The 18,770-nt window shown below is 39.4% G+C and overlaps 1 protein-coding gene across 3 annotated transcripts in view; it reads right to left on the reverse strand.

Moving 5' to 3' along the window:
- SLC4A4 (solute carrier family 4 member 4) overlaps positions 1–18,770 on the reverse strand; it is a 351,114-nt gene that overhangs the window by 102,302 nt on the left and 230,042 nt on the right. For all 3 annotated transcript variants that reach the window (XM_065914665.1, XM_065914664.1, XM_065914666.1), the window contains 2 exons: positions 8,368–8,525; positions 1,138–1,225 (listed from right to left, as the gene is read on the reverse strand). In XM_065914665.1, coding sequence (XP_065770737.1) covers positions 1,138–1,225; positions 8,368–8,525 — 246 coding nt within the window. The remainder of the gene's footprint in view (positions 1–1,137; positions 1,226–8,367; positions 8,526–18,770) is intronic.

The following is an 18,770-nucleotide window of genomic DNA, read 5'->3' on the forward strand; positions in this document are numbered from 1 at the left end:
GCTTTGCTACAGATGGTGTGACTGGAGTTGACAGCAGTAGCCATCTTAAGACCACAAAGCAGGAGCCTTGGCTCTTGATTTACCATTAATCAGTTAAGGTAAACCAACTCCAGGAACTACTTACCTCCAAATCTCCTAACACGTGTACAAAACAAACCCTAAATTGTTTAAGCCACAACAAGTCAGATTTTCCGAAATTTGCAGCCTAAAGCATTTCTTTTTCTTCTTTTTCTTTTTTATCTAAAGCATTTCTAATCAATACATCTTAGGGCAAAGAATTAAGAAATTGTAAATATGCAGAAATAAATAAAAGAACCCACTGAGATGTTTAGTTGCCTCAAAGGAAAAAAACAGTACTGCTATTCATCAGTGTTCCCAAATTAAGTAACCATCTGAGTAATCACCAAATAGAACTGCCATAACTAAATGCTCTATTCTCCACTCAACACATGGAGAAGCTAAGATATCAAGCAATGAAGCAAAAACAAAACATTTGGTAAAATAGCAAGCTAGAAAGGCATAAAAGTAGAAATCAGTGATCCTATATTCTAATAGTATTTCTCCTACTATGAGACTAGTTTGGAGTTTCAACATGTCTAAGATGTGTGTAGCGACATTTAAGCTATTATGAGTACAGTCAAAATTCCAAAGTGCTACATACTTTGCAGCAATGGTTGCTAATGCATTTTAGTATGTATATCACTCCTTCCCACAAGATAAGCAAACCACAAAAACAGGTGCTTTCTGATACCTAAGGGAATATGCATTTTACTATGCATTATTTTATAAAACCCATTTCTGAAACAAAACACTTGAATTTGCAGGATGAATATATTAAACATTTTAAGAGATTATGTTAATACAGGGACTTGAACCTTTTAAATACTATTTAACATACTTCAGTTTTCAGAACTGCAAATGTTTAGAGAAAGGAAAATATGACTTACTCTAACACAAAATTTATTTTTTGAGAACTATTAAAAGCAGATGTCAGCTCATTTGCACAAATGGCTGCCCCTCATGTTTTAAAGAAGGTTGGTAACTACATAATTCTAACTGAATAAATTGTGATAGCCAACTCACAGTATGAGAATACAAGAATGACATTCACAGATCACCGTCTTCCCGATTCCCTACCTCATCAGACATCAACGTGGCAATGGCTCTGCCAATCTCATGGTAAGACTTGGCTTTCCCCTTAGGACCTAAGAGAATGAACAAGAACCTAATGGGAGAGGAAAGAAGCAAAGGCTGTAACACATATTTCATCAAAGTCAATACACATAACACTGAGACATGTTTAATCCTAATTCATAAAAAGGTTGGGTCTAGAATTCATCTTTAAAACAAAGGTTATAGTCTTGGTAATATGAAAGGCACTCTTCCACACTATTGTGAAACACAAATGGTTGTTCATTTTATTTGGAAGCAAGGGAGAATTGAGCATGGAACCCTAAAAAGCTTCTTCATGAAGAAGGAAAGGTTCACTATATGAGTCAGTCTTTCTTTTCTAAACTTTCTTTTCTTTCTCTTTCTTCTGACTTTTCAGAAACTTTGGAGAAAACCCATTAAGCACAATAACTAGGAAGACTTGGCACACCCTCTGATTTTTCTGACTTTTCTTCACCCAATATTGATGGTTACAAATAATCCTCTCTATATTTTAAAGAAATATTTCTACTCAGAAGTGGCTGGGAGTCAGCAAAATCCAACTCCTCTACAATAAGCCACATGCTGACAACCAAAGTAAAGGAGGAAAAATATGAGAGAAATTCAATATAAAACATCATTCACAGTTAAAATTCTTTCACAGGATTCCTCATTTTCTTTTCCAAACTTGTTTTCTTGATAATGCACTGTTCCACAGTACTTAGGTCCTGAAACTTGCAGTAACGAGCTTATCTCCACTCAAGTTCACCCCTTATCATGTTGGAAGGAATCCCTCACTGATCACAAGGGCAAAGATGCAACTCTCAACCGGGGAGCAGGAGGTAAATGAATTAAAAAACAGACAAAAGGCAATACTAGACAAATCCCTGCCTTGCTTAGTTATGATCATATCTTACCTAACATGGAGATAATGAGGACAATAAAAATGATCACATCCTATGTTTGCACAGCTTTCTAAAGCTTGCAAAGCATTTCACACTCACATATCATTTAAACTCCTACTATCCTTTGCTATAAGGACACGTATCTTACTCCCATTTAATGGTAAAGAAACCTAGGCTCAAGGAAGGTAATGGATGGGCTCAAAGACTGTCCCTAATGAATGACAGAGTAGATGGTTGGATGACATCATGGACTCAATGAACATGAGTTTGAGCACACTCTTGGATGTAGTAAAGGTCACAGAGACCTGGTGTGCTATAGTCCATGGGGTCACAAAGCGTTGGACATGACTAAGCAACTGAACAACAAGATAGACAGGACTTTTTATCTCCTGTTTTTTTTCTGAACACAATTCTGCTTAATAATACCTGCACAACCTATACACCAGAGAAAAGCTATCCAACTATGACTTCCATAGGCCACTCTGGGGAAAGAGGTTGTGGATACTTAGCTGGGGACAAGAAAGCTTAAGTAAGATCTTATGAAACCACGAGTGGCTTAGGACTTTTGTTGGTAAAATTTTCTTTTTTACTAATTTATTCATATTTTTGTTGTTTAAGAAAGGGCTATTGATAGCCAACACTCTTCAAGGTATTAGGGTCTGTTCTCAAATGCCCTTGAAAAGACAATTCCATTTTTCATCATAAAATTTAATCTAAAGAGTAAAGAAAAAAAAATTGAGAATGTAAGAAGGTAAATCTAAATGTCTGAATACTCAGAGTTTATACCAGAATAACCATAAAACCATTCAGTATTTATTTGCTTAGAAACCAGTTCTGGAGTGGAGCGGCGCACTCGCTTTCAAGTGTTATCACAGTAGATGAAACGGGCAAAAGCAATCAGCAGGCACGAAAGTCATTCAAGTATGAAGGAAGTCATTATTAGAACTGGGTTTTAATTCTTCTAACTAGAACTTGCCTTTTTCCGAAGCTGAACCTAAATTATACACCACCACATATAGTATTATCAAGAGCCTTTTTTATTGACAGAAAAGTACGATGCACTTTTCTGAAGGGATGGCTCACTGAATGAGTGCCACACCTGAAAAAAATATTTAACAACTAAAGTAAAATGCAAATCTCATTAAGAAACACCTACAGTACTTGTCATATGTCCCAATTCTATTTACTCGTCTACCAAGGGCCGGTTGTCAGGCTGGACAATAGGGCATAGCTTTAGACAGAAGTGGGCAAATGTGGTAGAGCAAGAGAACATGTGTAACACCTGCATGCTTTACTTAGTACATTTTTAAATAATGTATTTCCTTTGCCTGTCATTTTTTATTATTTCAGGCTTCCCAGCTGGCACAGTGGTAAAGAATCCACCTGTCAATGCAGGAGACTCAAGAGACACAGATTTGATCCCTGGGTCCGGAAGATCACCTGGAGAAGGAAATGGCAACTCACTCCAATATTCTTGCCGGGAGAACCCCGTGAACAGAGGAGCCTGACGGGCTACAGTCCAAAGGGTCTCAGAGAGTCAGACACAACTGAGCATCTGACACATCCAAATATTAGCATCTAAGCACCACACAATATCTAACCCTTTCCAGAGCCACTGTCTACATCCTCCTACCTCTCCCTAGTATCTGCATCATGATTATTTTACATTTATAAATATACAATATGGAAATGCACATTTATCAACTGACACGTGAATTAATTATCAGGTTGACTATATGGCAACAAAGCCAAAAGAGTGTCTTATTAGAAAGCGCAGAAAATGCTCTCAGTCATTAATAGTCCTCAAGTAAAAATTCTGGCAGACAAAAATGGGCAGCTATAGTCCAAGGGATGACAGAGTAATGGATCCTCCACCTTAAATCCTATGAGATGAGGGCATACATTTTCTACAAATATTTACTCTGCTCTTTACTAAACAGCACCAAAGAAGAAATGGCAGTAACAGACCAGTGGTGACCATACAAAAACCATTTATCATAGGAGCAAAACCAGTATATGAGAGCTATAGTCTTTTCATTACATTAGGTATAAAGGTACAACTCCTCTTTCCTGAGTAATGTGATCTTTATTAAAACACACACATATATAAATATATATATATGTTCATATATATATATATATATATATATATATAATATAAAGAAAATCATCAAGTGTCAAATAGAAATAAAAAGTTACGTATCAGTTACAATTTTCACATTACTTCAGTCAGGAAGCACTGAGTAAATCCATTTTCTTAAAATGCATAGAGAGGAACTCTGGACACCCACAAGCAGCAGGAAACATCACCTCAGGTCAAGAATTTCATCTATAGGAAAGCAGACCCTTAGGAAGACTGTAATTTGAAGTGCTCTGTTGAAATGGGGATGAGAGAGGAGAGATCTGGGAAAACTAACAACACAGAACAACTGGAGTTGAAGTTCCCTCTGCCTGAAACATGTTCTCTCCTCTTTAACCCTCCAAGACGCAAAAGCTGTTACAACTTTTATGACAGAAGTACATCTTGCCAAACTCGGCTTTTATAATGTACTGAAAACTTCTTTCATGACTCAAGTGGTTTTGTTGTTTGTGTTTTTTTTTGGTCAATGGACAGATGTTATTTTTAACCAGAAGCTTTTTTTCTTTATTAACAAATTAGAGTAAACATCACATTTGGGTGGTTGAAAGGGCGCAGTCCACGTTGCTGGCTTGGGGGACATAATTTAAGTCGCTGAGTTCTTTGTATTTGCTTATAACTAGACACAAGTCACAGAATTTATAATAGTGCCTGGCTGTCTCGAAAATCTTCATGAGGCACTTCTACTCTGGTGTCAATCTCACTTTCCACGTAACTAATCGTGCCTGGGGAGAATGCCTCTAGCGTTCACCACAACAAAAATCAGTACCAGATGATCTGCATCCAGAACCAATGGACTACACTCATATTCACAAAACAATTATAGGCAGAAACAGAGCATAACATCAGAAAAAGAATCAGCCTTCCTAAACTACTCCATCTTTTCAGAGATGTGCACCCCACCTCCTTTCTGATATATCTCAGCCATTCTAAAATAAACTCGGCATGTACCAATCCCTTACTCCCTTTTTTAAAAACAACAGTGAATCAAATAACCCATTATTCATATTTAGTGACTTTGGAAAATGTGGCTAAACTGTAGCTTCCTCAATAAATTCATAAGGACCACAAACCCATCATAACCAACCATATTGCACATAGTAAACAGCAGTGAGTCACTGAAGACTGTTACACAAGACAGAACTGAACTGGCAAGACCTCCATCCCAATTCCTCTAATAGAATTTTTACGGTTTTGACAATTAGGCACAAACAACTGCTTTCAGGCAGATCATTATTTATAACATAAAACAGATATTAACTAAGAGTAACACAAAGGGGTAAACATTCTAATTTTATGGAGGGCTAGAACTCTCTTTAGAATTATTTGCCTCAGATGTGAAAATCAAGGTAAGAAAAGCACAGATTGATCAAAGGCTTTGATTAGTCTTCATGGGAAAACCCTAAAGCATTTTACTGCAATCCATTCTAGGAGTCTCCTTAGATTTTCCCTAAGAGCCTGGCTTCAGAGTCAGAAATCTGCACTGACAGTGCGTCATCCATGTGGCTCCATCTCTGAACTGTAAAATGGGAATTATATTCATCTCCATGTGGCCCATAAATATGACTGAGTGGCAGCCTCAATGGAACAGACGTAAGATGATAACAAAGCCAAGTGCCTGTTAAGACACTAAGAAAATCATAAACATATCCAACTAAGTCACCAAAGAACAGAGTTTATCTGCTTTCACATGAATGGCAAGAAGGTCCTCTATGTGGGTAGAAAACATCTACCCAGTTTGTAGGAGTCTAGCTGCAAACAGAAAGCTAAACTAGATCAAGCAAAGAGCAGAATGGATAGAGAAATTGGTGAATTCTATACAAAGGGAGTGGCTATAATCATATTTCCTAAAAGACGCATGGTAGTAATGTTATTTATTATAAATAGTAAGAATAATAACAATAAGCAAAAGAGCCTGTCTTCCACCTTCAAAAGGAAAGGAAAAATGGAAAAATTTTTCAAAAGAGAAAAATGACTCTCGTTACAAGATGTGCACAGAAACAGATTTCTCAGGTCTCTGCGCAGGCTAGCGGGGTGGCATGCATGTTAAAGCACACAGCTGAGTGCAGAGACATCCTCCACAATGACCACCACGCTCCTTGTGGGATTTCCTTTATTGGATTTCACAGGATGCAGCCATTGTAAGTGGCCCTGTATTACTCACACACAAAAAAGCTAATGAGACTCCCTTCTCAGTGATTACAGCTTGCCCTGGTTCAGAGGATAGCAAATGGATAAAACTATTTCCTGGAAAAACGTTAACATGCTAGGATATATTATTCAGATTACTGCCCTGAAATAGCTTTATGACATTATTGAATTACATTCCCTTGAATAGACTGGACTCCTTTTCTCAATTCAAATGATGCTTGATTTTACCTCTAGACTAGTACCACTGTCCAGGACAGAAAAACATGAGCCGGACAGGAGTAGATGATAAGACAGACTCCAAAATGGTCATGACTTGCTACTCAATGAGCTTGTGTTATTGTTTAAATAAAAGCCTTTTAAAATATTTTTATGTGTAGCTTCTAGAGAAAAAGAATAAAAAAATGAAAAAGAGCAAGTGAACACTTCTTGGCATGTCTTTTTCCTTCAAGCTCCAGAAAAGTTGGTCCAAAGAGACATAAATAAAACCAAAGGGACACGCAAGCTGGAGTTCGGCCATGACTGAGTCAGCTAGCTGTTCGCCAGGTGATTGCTCAGATGGACCTGCAAGGCTCTGCTGGAATGTTTTCAAGCAAAAAGCTAAGTTCTAGAAAACACAAATCATGATAATCCCATTAACTGAATAAGCTATAACGATCCCCTTTCCTCTGCCATTTGTCCAACGACTGCTTATATTATTCCTATATTGTAATATGACAAGCATTCTCCCTGTTGTTAGTGTCTAAGAAATAGAAAAATGGGATAAAAATGCCCACGTAAAAAAGAATGGCCTGTAATGTATAAAATGGAAGGCCATAAGGAAATGTTCTCCTAATTTTCCTCCTGAATTGGCTCAGAACAAACCTTGAGCCCTTTATCTTGTTGGTTTACCTTGCTCAGACCATCTGAGACCACTGGAAATCCATAGCCTCTCCTGCTCACCTGGAGAAACCTAAAGAAAAGTTCCCTGCCCTTGCCCTGGGCACGCCCCTCCAAAAAGGCCCTATTTTATAATAATTTTCTAAATTCAACCTAAAGATTATAGACTTCTCTTTAACCTATTCCTAAGCACAAGTTTATTTGAAGCATTAGCTTCTATTTACCTACTACACTTGACATAGAAGTCAAGCTTCCTCTACTGGGCTCAGTTACAGAGGGAAATAAAAAAGGATGACTTCTAAGGTACTATGCAGTATGAGTACATGATTGTAATAACAGTAGTATGCTTTCTTTTAAAATAAAACTTTATGAGTCCTAACACATAACAGTAAAATGTACAAACTTAAGTGTACCACTTAATGACTTTTATTTTGTGCATATATATAATAAACACACATTGTTATTTAGTCGCTCAGTTGTGTCAAACTCTTTTGCGACTCCATGGACTGTAGCCTACCAGGGTCCTTTGTCCATGTCATTCTCCAGGCAAAAGTACTGGAATGGATTACCATTTGCTTCTCCAGGGGATCTTCCTGACCCAGGGATCAAATCTGTATCTCCTGCACTGGCAGGAGGATTCTTTACCACTGAGTCAAAACACATATATACATGTCTATATATGTACACACAGACACATTTACATATATTGATATACATAATGTGTATATGTATGTATGAACATACCCACTATCAATTTTCTAATAAAACAGAGAGCAAATGAAAGTAACTCAGACCTCTGAACCACTTACCATCTATACGATCTTGGAGATGTTACTTAAATTTTCAAACTGTTTCTTCATCTATAAAATCCCTTAGAGTTTATACTTTAAAAATTATTATGAGTATTAAATAGGCTAATGCATCAGAAACTATTCCATAGTCCAATGAATTATTATAATCATTATTACTACTATACACGTGCCAAGTCAACTGAGAGCATGAAAGTCAGACTGAACCATTATTTCAAGTTAAACCTTTCCAATATGCTTGCTTTGGATGTACCCTCATCCTATTGGCTCTCTAGCCTGAGGGGCAGGAGTTATCCCTGTGATCACACTGTGGACCCCAGCAGGTCAGGGAGCAGCTTACCTTGTGGGCACAGGGACCTCAGTCAGGGCACCCAGCATGACTGCTTGCTGCAGCCGAACAAAAGCAATGAAAGGAGAATCCAAGAAGTCTACCTCGCCAACAAGCACGTTGGAAGCTTCTGCATCACGTGGCAGTTTTTTCATGAACTTATTCTTCAGCTGCATGGGAAGAGCCAAGAAGACACAACTTATTTCCAGAGAAGGGAACTCAAAGAAATTTCTTTATGAGTCTATGTGCACCAGGCAGACCCTAGCTAGCCATTCTTCTATTATGTCTAACCATTCTATTTTAATAAGCATTTCTCTGTATTTTGGATGCAAAAATATTAAGCGTATAGTCATGTGGTTTACATATAAAACAGTATTTATATACGTATCAATTCATTTACTTATTCACTCAATAAACACGAGTTTAAGAGTCTCCTGGGAGTCAGGAACTGATCTCAGCCCTGATGATAAGGGATGTGTCAACTAATGACATGGCCTTCTTGAGCTCATATTCCAGCAGGGGAGAAGTAAAATAGAATTTAAAGTAGTGGTAAGTGGTGAGAAGAAAAAGTAAGACATGTAAGAGGATACATCTTTAGACAAGGAGGTCAGGGAAGGCCTCTGAAGAAGCACATTGACACTGGGGTAAGGGGACAAGCCAAGTAAAGATCTGGGCAAAGAAAATTCTAGGCAAAGAGAAGAGAAAGTGCAAAGCCTCTGAGCCAGGCAAGAGTGGGGCAGTTACAGCAACGGTAGGTGGCCAAGTGTGTGGGAGTAGATGCAGCACAGGAGAGAAAACGGCAGCAGATGAAGGTGCAGGCGTGAGGGGGGCCAGCGGGTGAGGGTCTTGAAGGTCACAGGACGGAGTTTCAGATGTTTTAAATAGAACTTACCCACTAAAGAAAAGTCCATGGCAAGGTGGAGTATAAAGACCTAAATTTAGGAGAAATCCCCATGTAATCAGGCTTTAAGACCATGTGATAGGATGACACAACCTCGGGAGTAAGTGTAGACAGAGGAAAGGGCTGTCCATTGACCCTTAACATCTGTCCATTGACCCTAAACCCTGGGCTACCTTGGAATGGAATGGAATGGAAGCAGATATTGGCAGAGGACACTGAAAAAGAGCAGCCTGTGAGGTAGGAGTAAAAGCAGGCCTTCACCAACCAGGGCTTTAGGTGAAGAAAGGGACCAATGAGGAGAGGATTATCTGCTTCAGTGTCAAAGGCTGCTAGAAGTTCAAATAAGATGAAAACTAAGAAAGGACTAATCATGGGACCTGGACCACGAGGGTAGTCCCAGTGGTCTTATGGGACACTCCATACTCCCAAAGCAAGGGACTTGGGTTCAATCCCTGGTCAGAGAACTAGATCTCACATGCGGCAGCTAAGAGTTGGCATGCTGTAGCTATAAAAAAGGAGAAGGCAATGGCACCCCACTCCAGTACTCTTGCCTGGAAAATCCCATGGACGGAGGAGCCTGGTAGGCTGCAGTCCATGGGGTCACTAAGAGTGGGACGCGACTGAGCGACTTCACTTTCACTTTTCACTTTCATGCACTGGAGAAGGAAATGGCAACCCACTCCAGTGTTCTTGCCTGGAGAACCCCATACATGGGGGACCCTGGTGGGCTGCCATCTATGGGGTAAAACAGAGTCAGACATGACTGAAGCGACTTAGCAGCAGCAGCAGCAGCAGCTATAAAAAAAATCACAGCTAAAAAGATCCCACATGCAGCAACCAAAAACCCAGCACAACCAAATTATTAAAAAATGTTTTTTATTTTATTTATTTATTTTTTTAATGTTTTTTAAAAGAAAGTAAAGACCAATGAATTTGACAAGATGGAAGTGCTGGGTGATCCATACAAGGGTGGACACCAGGCTATTCAGTAAAGAATAAGATATGAAAAAATGGAGACAGGGAGTAGAGAGAATTCTTTTGAGAAATGTTGCTACCAAGAAAAGTCAAGAATTAAGGCGGTAGGTGAAGAAAGGGATAAAATGGAGAATTATTTTTCATGGAGAATATGATCACAATTTGAAATGTTCATGAAGATGATCTAGTAAAGACAGATTAGTCCTGTAGGAGAAATGGGCATAACTGCAAATCCCCTCAAGCAACCTTGAACTATTGAGAAGAGAGATGTCCATGCATAGCTAGAGGGATTAAATCCAGATGTAACACAACTCATCCATTCTAACCAGGGAAGGCAGACTCTAGGTTCAGTCAGGGGTGATCTGGGAAGTCTGTGGGGTGAAGATGAGGATTCTAAGGACTTACATTTTTTCAGTGAAATATGAATGACCTGAGGGTGAGGAGGAGGAAGACGGATGTACATGGGAGCTTGAGGAGAAAGGTAAAGGTGTAAAGTGCTTTTCTTGGAGAGTAAAGGTTGCCTTTGCCAACAAAGATCTGTCTAGTCAAGGCCAAGGTTCTTCCAGAGGTCATGTATGGATGTGAGAGTTGGACTATAAAGGAAGCTAAGCACTGAAGAATTGATGCTTTTGAACTGTGGTGTTGGAGAAGACTCTTGAGAGTCCCTTGGATTGCAAAGAGATCTAACCAGTCCATCCTGAAGGAGATCAGTCCTGAGTGTTCATTGGAAGGACTGATGTTGAAGCTGAAAGTCCAATACTTTGGCCACCTGATGCAAAGAACTGACTCATTTGAAAAGACCCTAATGCTGGGAAAGATTGAAGGCAGGAGGAGAAGGGGACAACAAAGGATGAGATGGCTGGATGGCGTCACTGACTCAACGGACATGAGTTTGGGTAAACTCTGGGAGCTGGTGATGGATAGGGAGGCCTGACGTGCTGCAGTCCATGGGGTCGCAGAGTTGGACACGACTGAGCGACTGAACTGAACTGAACTGAAAGGTTGCCTAATAGTCACTTTGAAACCTTATCCTGTAGGTGTTATTCATTCCTTTCCCCTCCCAACCCAGCTCCCTCTTAGAATAGGCTTGTTCAAGTGTCCTTCAATGAGTGGGAAATGTCTTCCAACAGCTCAAGGAAAACATCTCAATAATCACAAATAGACAGAGATAAGAATTTTGCAAGAAGACTTCTGATATACACTTCTCACCAATATGAATGTCTCCCCACTTAAGTTAAAAATTAACAGTGAACTTTTTTTCTACCAGGGGTTATCACCTATATGGGAAGTGGGAGGCGTGGCCCAATTTTCCCCAGTAATGAAAAATTACAGTAGAGTTTTATTTTCTATTTCCATGTAAATAGTTCTCAATAAGGGAAAATAAGTGCCATGAAAACTGATCCCCAAAACCATCATCTTCAGTAGCATTTTAACAAGATTCTTGCCTTTAGAACTTCATACAAGAAGAAAACTGTGAGGCAAAAAAGAAAAGAAGGAAGTTGGAACTAATAATTTAGTGGAAACCAAAAAAAAAAAAAAAAAAACCCCACAAAGGCAAGATTATATATTTTTGGATGTTAGAAACATGACTACTTCTAGCAGTAAAAGACTTTTCCAAAGTTTATACCATTAATCCTTCAAGCAATACTAATATTTCCAAAAAGTCTGTTTATTTCTACAGATACGAAAAGAGCAGCCATGGGAATAGTCTAAAACCATCAAATTGTTATCATAGTCAAAGGAAGTTGCAGTAATGAATTGCTCTGTGTAACATGGAGTACAGTGTGGGATATGGTCAAATGACCCAAAGGAATAATGAAATACCACTGCTAGAGTAATCTTCCGACTCTTTCCAGAGACAGCTCCCATTACCAACACAGGCCATGAAGCTCTGTAATCATCTGATTATACTTGCCACTCTCTCCAACACTCTTTGCTGTATTTAGGTAGGTAATCTGATCATAATCTCCTGTTTTAGGTACTTAGCCTCCCACACTTAGGACCAAAAAACTGTCCTTTCCTCATTTCTACCTTTTCTAAACCTTCAGAGCTCAGAACAAGTCTTTCCACTCTCTCAGCACTGCTCCTAGGGAACTCCAGAAGCACTCATTTGCTTTTTAAATTGGAGTATAATTGCTTTCCAATGTTGTGTTTCTGCTGTACAAGGTCAATCAGCTATATGTACACATACATCCCCTCCCTCTTGAGCCTCCCTTATAGCCCCCATCCCGCCTGTCCAGGTCGTCACAGAACCTGAGCTGAGCTCCCTGGCCTTACAGCAGCTTCCCACTGGCTATCTGTTCCACACGTGGCAGTGTATATATGTCAATCCTACTCTCTCAATTTGTCCCAGAAGCACTCATTTTGGAATCATGCTTTTGCCAAGGTTGAAGTCTTTGCTCTGAACTCCCTGAGGGTTAGAACAGTTTATCCCCCACAGAACTGATCGCTTCCTTTGCACATAATTCAGCTGTCGTAAATATTTTGAATGGAAGGAATGAGCTCTGCAGCATTTCCAATCAGACCAGAAGAACATTAAACGCCCAGCAAAGTTCAAGAGGTTTTAGAGGCCCATTCTAGAACATGCTAACTGTCTGGATCTATCACTAAGCAACTACTGACTCACAGGACATGCGGAATATCCCACAGTCATATTCTTCCACAAAATGTTTTACTTGTATGGTACCTTTACTAAGATGACTACACCATTTTGGAAAATTGAAGCATGTTTTTAAAGCTAGAGGAACTGCATTCTATGTGCTCAGAAAAGAAGTAGCTATATTCTTTGAGATCAGCAAATCTCACACTGTTTGTGAGACACTAGTGTTCTTGAAGAAACTAGTAGCTATTCCAAAATAAAAATGTGTGGTGCCTGAGGTGCCCTGGAACTTAGTCCTCAGATGACTCTTCTCTACACATACTCCTGGGTGTTCTCGTCAAGCTCCCTGCCTTTAAATTCCATCTGTGTCCTAATGGCTCACAGATCTATGGGTTTTCCTGGTGATTCAGATGGTTAAGAATCTGCCTGCAATGCAAGAGATCCAGGTTCAATCCCTGGATAAGGAAGATCCCCTGGAGAAGGGACACACTCCAGTATTCTTGCCTGGAGAATTCCATGGACAGAGGAGCCAGGCAGGCTACAGTCCAAGGGGTCACAAAAAGTTGAACAGATTTATTTCAGCCAGGACCTCTTCCCTGCAGTCCAGTCCTGTAACATCTCTACTCAGATGTCTAATTGGCATTGCAATTTTACAAATCCAAAACTGAGCCCCCCTCCCAAGAGTCCTCTCAAACTTGCTCATCCTGGAGTCTTGCTCATCTGGTTCATGGCAGCCCCATTTTTCCAATGCCCAGGCCCAGACCTTGCTGTCATCTTCCACACTTCTCCTGCTCTCACACCCCATGCCCATTCTATCAGTGAATCCTGTTGGATCCACCTTCAGAGATGCCCAACCATTTCTCACCATCTTCACTGCCACCACCCCGGGCCACGCTGCAAGCACCTCCCTCCTGGGTTATGGCATTGGTCTCCCAGCTGGATCGCTTGCTTCTGCCCTTGCCCCCCGCCCCACTCCAGTCTGTTCACCAAAGCAGCCAGAGCAATCAAATCAGGAGTCAGATAAAACCCTCTAGAGGTGTTATTTCACTAAGAGAGAAGGCAATCTCATTATGACAAGCCACAACTCCAGCACCATCGGGCTCCCCATCAGCTCCCTGACCTCGTTTCCAACTGCTTTTTCCCAGTCTTCTTCAGACCCACCATCCCAGGGTCCAAACCTTCCCTCTGACACACCAGGCACACTCTTCCCTCAGGGCCTTCACATCTGCTGTGTGTCTGAATGGAATGTCTGCAGGGCTCCCTTCCTCACTTCCTTCAGATCTTTACTTAAGTCACTTCTCAGCACTGAGACCTTCCCTGGCCACACTGTTAAAATTTCCACCTCCCTTTCCCCACAGGTTCTTCTTACTCCTCTGTCCTACCTTATGTTTTTCTTTGTACTTATTACAGTCAAACATGTTACAATTTTTACTTATCCTCCTTATTATCTGCCTCCTCACTAGAATGTAAGTTCCCTAATAGAAGGATAATATCCATCTCTTTTGCTCAGTGTTACATCCTTAATGCCTAGAAGAAAAGATGAAATAAATGTTTGTTCAGTGAAGGAATGGTGGTTATTATTTCTGCTCTTTCCAATAAGATTTCCTAACTCTTCTCTTAAAGCAGTGGTTTCTGGGCATCCCACCACCACCCAGGCCATCTAAGTGGACAAAAGGCCTAGATAGGACTCATCTTAGTAAACTCCCCTACTGATAACAGTGATTGATCCAGAGGATGGATGCACCATCTACACAGGGACCAAAATATTTTGGGAAATTAACATTCAAATAAATGTGTAAAAATCAATGTTTCCCTTTCGCCCAAGGTTGTTACCCTCTTTGCTGGGAGGGTCTGTCACAGGATTTTCTACACTAGGAGAGAATGAGGTCAATGCCCAAAATGAAACACAAAATCAGGAGAGAAAAATGGATGAAAAGAGAGATTGCTGAGTCCCCAGCCTCAGGCCCTGAGGCCCTGTAGCCTCTCCATTCTGTGAACTCATCAAGAATTATTACTAGTTATATAAGCCAGAAAATTCCATTTGGGGCTTAAATTAATTTGAGGTGATTTCTGTCTACTGCAGTCCAGACCCTTCACAAAAAAGTGTTTTTGTCAAATAAATTTGAGGAGTACCATGTCAGACAGAATTAAATACGTTTCTATGCTATACATTCTCTTAGAGCTTTGAATAGGCATGTATGCTAAAGAATGCTTTATCTCCCACTCGGAGATAAATAAGGCACATTTTGATATGAAAACAGATTTTAAAATGCTGTTTGGGACAGAAATTTTGTCATCTCCCATTTAATCCTACTCTCAGCTCCATTTAATTCTCTTTAAATTTAACGGGTGCCTCAACTGTTCAAGGCCTGATGTGGGCACTGCAAGGAACAAACAGACTGCTCATCTAAAGTTTAAAATCCAATGAAGAGAAGCAAATATAGCTCTGATGAAATAAGACACATAAAGATAATATGAAAAGTATATTGTTCAATGGAGGTCACAAAATATAGCAATAGAGTTCAAGGAAACTTTTTCTATGAATCAAAGTTTACAGATTCCTCTCATAAAGGTGGCTCATCAGATATTGATTCATACAGGTTTCCTTTTTCAAGTACCTCAATAATACCTGATAAAGGAAAAAGTAATGACTGAAGTATAAAAAGCAACTGTGGGCTTACACAATAAAATGTGAACAGTAATAAAGTACTAACAAAAACATTATTAACATGATACAGAATGGTGAAGAACAACTCAGGAATTACAAGGAACAGCAAAATAAGAATAGCAAAATGAAAAAAAGAACAAAATCAGGTTGAAGATCACCCAACAAGCTAATCTGGATTGAATTCCGAAGACAGTCTGACATTTCTTTCTTATAGATTACTAGCTGAGGCTCCAAGGGATACATAGCCTGGATTTCATGCAGGGCCAACTACAAGAACATACAGGGGAAAAAACTGCTTTAGACAATCTTGATTCCAAGGAAATGAATTTCAAAGGGCTGCATCTGGTAAGAGATAATTTGGCTAGCTCAGGGGCTTCCCAGGTGGTACAGGGGTAAAGAATCTGCCTGCCACTGCAGGAGGTGCAAGAGATGCAAGTTTTATCTCTGGGTCAGGAAGATCCCCTGGAGGAGGAAGTGGCAACCCACTCCAGTATTCTTGCCTGGGAATCCCATCGACAGAGGAGCCTGGAGGGTTACAGTCCATGGGGTTGTGAAGAGTCGGCCATGACAGCATGCACACATGCAATTTGACCATCTTAGCAATTTGGGAACACTTTTTTGTCTACCAGGTAACAATCCCAACTCTGTGAGTCCGGGGATGTACATTTCAGGTTCCTTTAACGCTAACCTGTATTCTTTCTTCTAATAATTCAGTTAACTTCTTTACTTTCTGATTGGCTTTCTAACAACCCAATGATCACAGTACTAGCATAACAAGAAACTAGAGATTATAAACAGATAAAGCAGAACAAGTGGACCGATTGTAACAGTGATAGCTTCTTGGAATGATCACCCCATGTGATGATGGGAAAGTTACTCACACTCAAGTGATATGCATCACATACAGCTAACTGAAAAAATCATACTATAATCAATCTCAACTGACTCGGGTAACATTACATCCTCTCACTCATACCATCACCCTCAGACCTTCAGCATCACCTGGTAAGTAGGTTCAGCCTGTCATATTAATGCAGTCACTAGGCAAGTATTTAAACCCTACCTATCATTCTTTGCCATTAGCAGCATATGCTAAAATAAATGTAATAAAGTGTCATTTGTAACCAGGAGTACTCACAATTTGTCATTTGAGTCTGATTGATTAGAAGGTGACCCTATAGGCTGTTCAATGCCCTTTTTAAAAATAAACTAAAAAAATAAAAATAAATAAATAAATAAAAATAAGCTAAAAAAAAAAGATGGAAAGTTACATGAATTACAAAAAATAGAAAATAAAAACATAATTGCCAATGTCATGCATATTTACATCACATTAGTTTTGCTTCATAGTTCAATAAAAATAAATTTTGATAATACCTGAAAAAAATAAAAAACAAAAATCATCTAAATTTGAGTATATTTTCTCATTATTTTTCCAAAGCTATCCCCCATTACATACATTCTCTTTTACTCTCAGGAAGAATGATTTTAATCTTCCAATTTATACTTATTCTCAATTCGCCTAATGCCTCATGTCAACAGGCTACCTGGGCAAAGAGCTGATGCCCAGCTTTCTTCCTGTTATTCTTTCCTCTCTCCTGCTCTCCTTAGCTTCCCATTTTCCTGCTGATCTCCTCCCTTCCATTCTCTTTGAAAATTGGCAGCTCTTATTCTTTGCCAAGCAAACTCATCTGGCAATCTCAAAATCCTGCTAGGTTCACCTGACTACCATGCCCTTCCAGTGCAAAGGTATCTATCTGTGTTAGTGGTAAGCAGGGGCACCATACTTACGAGTTGACTGACATGTATGAAAGGCCCAGTTTACCCCCATTGTATTGGGGCAGATATTAATATTTCCTTCTTTCATTCACAAAAGTGTCTCGGGCTAAGGAAAAAAACTATATGATCACCCCACATTTTAAGCTCACTGAGGTCAGCTCCTGAGCAGTGCCTATGATATGGCATTGAAAAATAATTATATGCTATGAAGGCATAAAATTCAAGGAACTCAAAAGTATGAGGAAATGACTGGATCAAACAGCACCTTAGTAAACCATGCTCTCTGAGTATGAATTTATTTGTTTACTATATGCAAACAATACTAACTGCTGGGGCAGGAAAACAGTGTTCTCTTGCTCACCATAAATGAAATGATTCTTCCTCTGCCCCCTCCCTTTTTCTACATCTTGGGAAAAGTAGCCAATTTGATGGATTAAAGTTTGACAAAATTCACTGGGATTTTTCCTAACGAGAAGGTTGTAGTGATGAAGATAAGAAGTACTCTATTTTCTCTTACAGCAAGGCAAATGAACAGAAAAACAGAGAGTTACATCTTAATCCATGTAGCTGATTAAATAAATAGATTCAGAGTCAGTTTCATATGCTCAGTTAACTACCAGAACTCATGTCTCTTTAAATCTATCAATCCCAGAATTTATATTCTGTTTATGGGTGGTTTTAGGCATGGAGTTGTATATTTGTTGAACTAGAAATTTCTGACCTAATTGATGTTTTTAAGAGACTTCAGCTCCAGCTATTATAAATTAGCTTGTATCATACTAACCTTCCAGTAAAAAAAACTGAAAAGCTGGATTTCCATAATCTGTTTAAAGGAATCAGAAAATCACTATGACATTAAAAAAAAAAAAAAAACCTAAGCAGCCAATGTCCCTAAAGAAGAAAACTGCATGAAGGTGAGGTTAAAATCAGCTCATCTGTTTCTTCTAAAGGCATCTGATGACTCCTAAGTAGCTGTAGAGATTCAGAAATTGAGTAGAGCCTTCAGCAGTCTCAAAGTGATGGGCAAACATGCCAAGCATTCAGTTGGGACCCCTAAAAGACAAGATTAAAGGTAAAAGGGAAAACTAGTAATAAATCAACCCACATAAAGACTTGGAGAAGGAAATGTCAATCCACTCAAGTATTCTTGCCTGGAGAATCCCATGGACAGAAGAGCCTAGCAGGTCACAGTCCATGGGGTCGCAAAGAGTCGGACACAACTAAGTTACTAACACACACATAAAGACCAAAACCTAAGTTCCAATCAGTTCAATTCCAGACTAAATAGTAAGTTGGCCTGCCCCTAGCCTAAATGCCAGCCAAAAGCAAAAGAAATAATCTCTGAAGAAAATGTTATCTAAAGTATCAACCTAGTTCTAATACAACATCTGTCATTCAATCAGAAATTACTAGGCATACTAGTGGACAAGATTGAATGACGAGAACCCAAGAGAAAAAAAAAAACAGAAATTAGAAAGAAATTTAAAGGAGCT

Source organism: Muntiacus reevesi, chromosome 22, assembly GCF_963930625.1.
Source record: "Muntiacus reevesi chromosome 22, mMunRee1.1, whole genome shotgun sequence".
In the NCBI taxonomy this organism is placed as follows: Eukaryota; Metazoa; Chordata; class Mammalia; order Artiodactyla; family Cervidae; genus Muntiacus; species Muntiacus reevesi.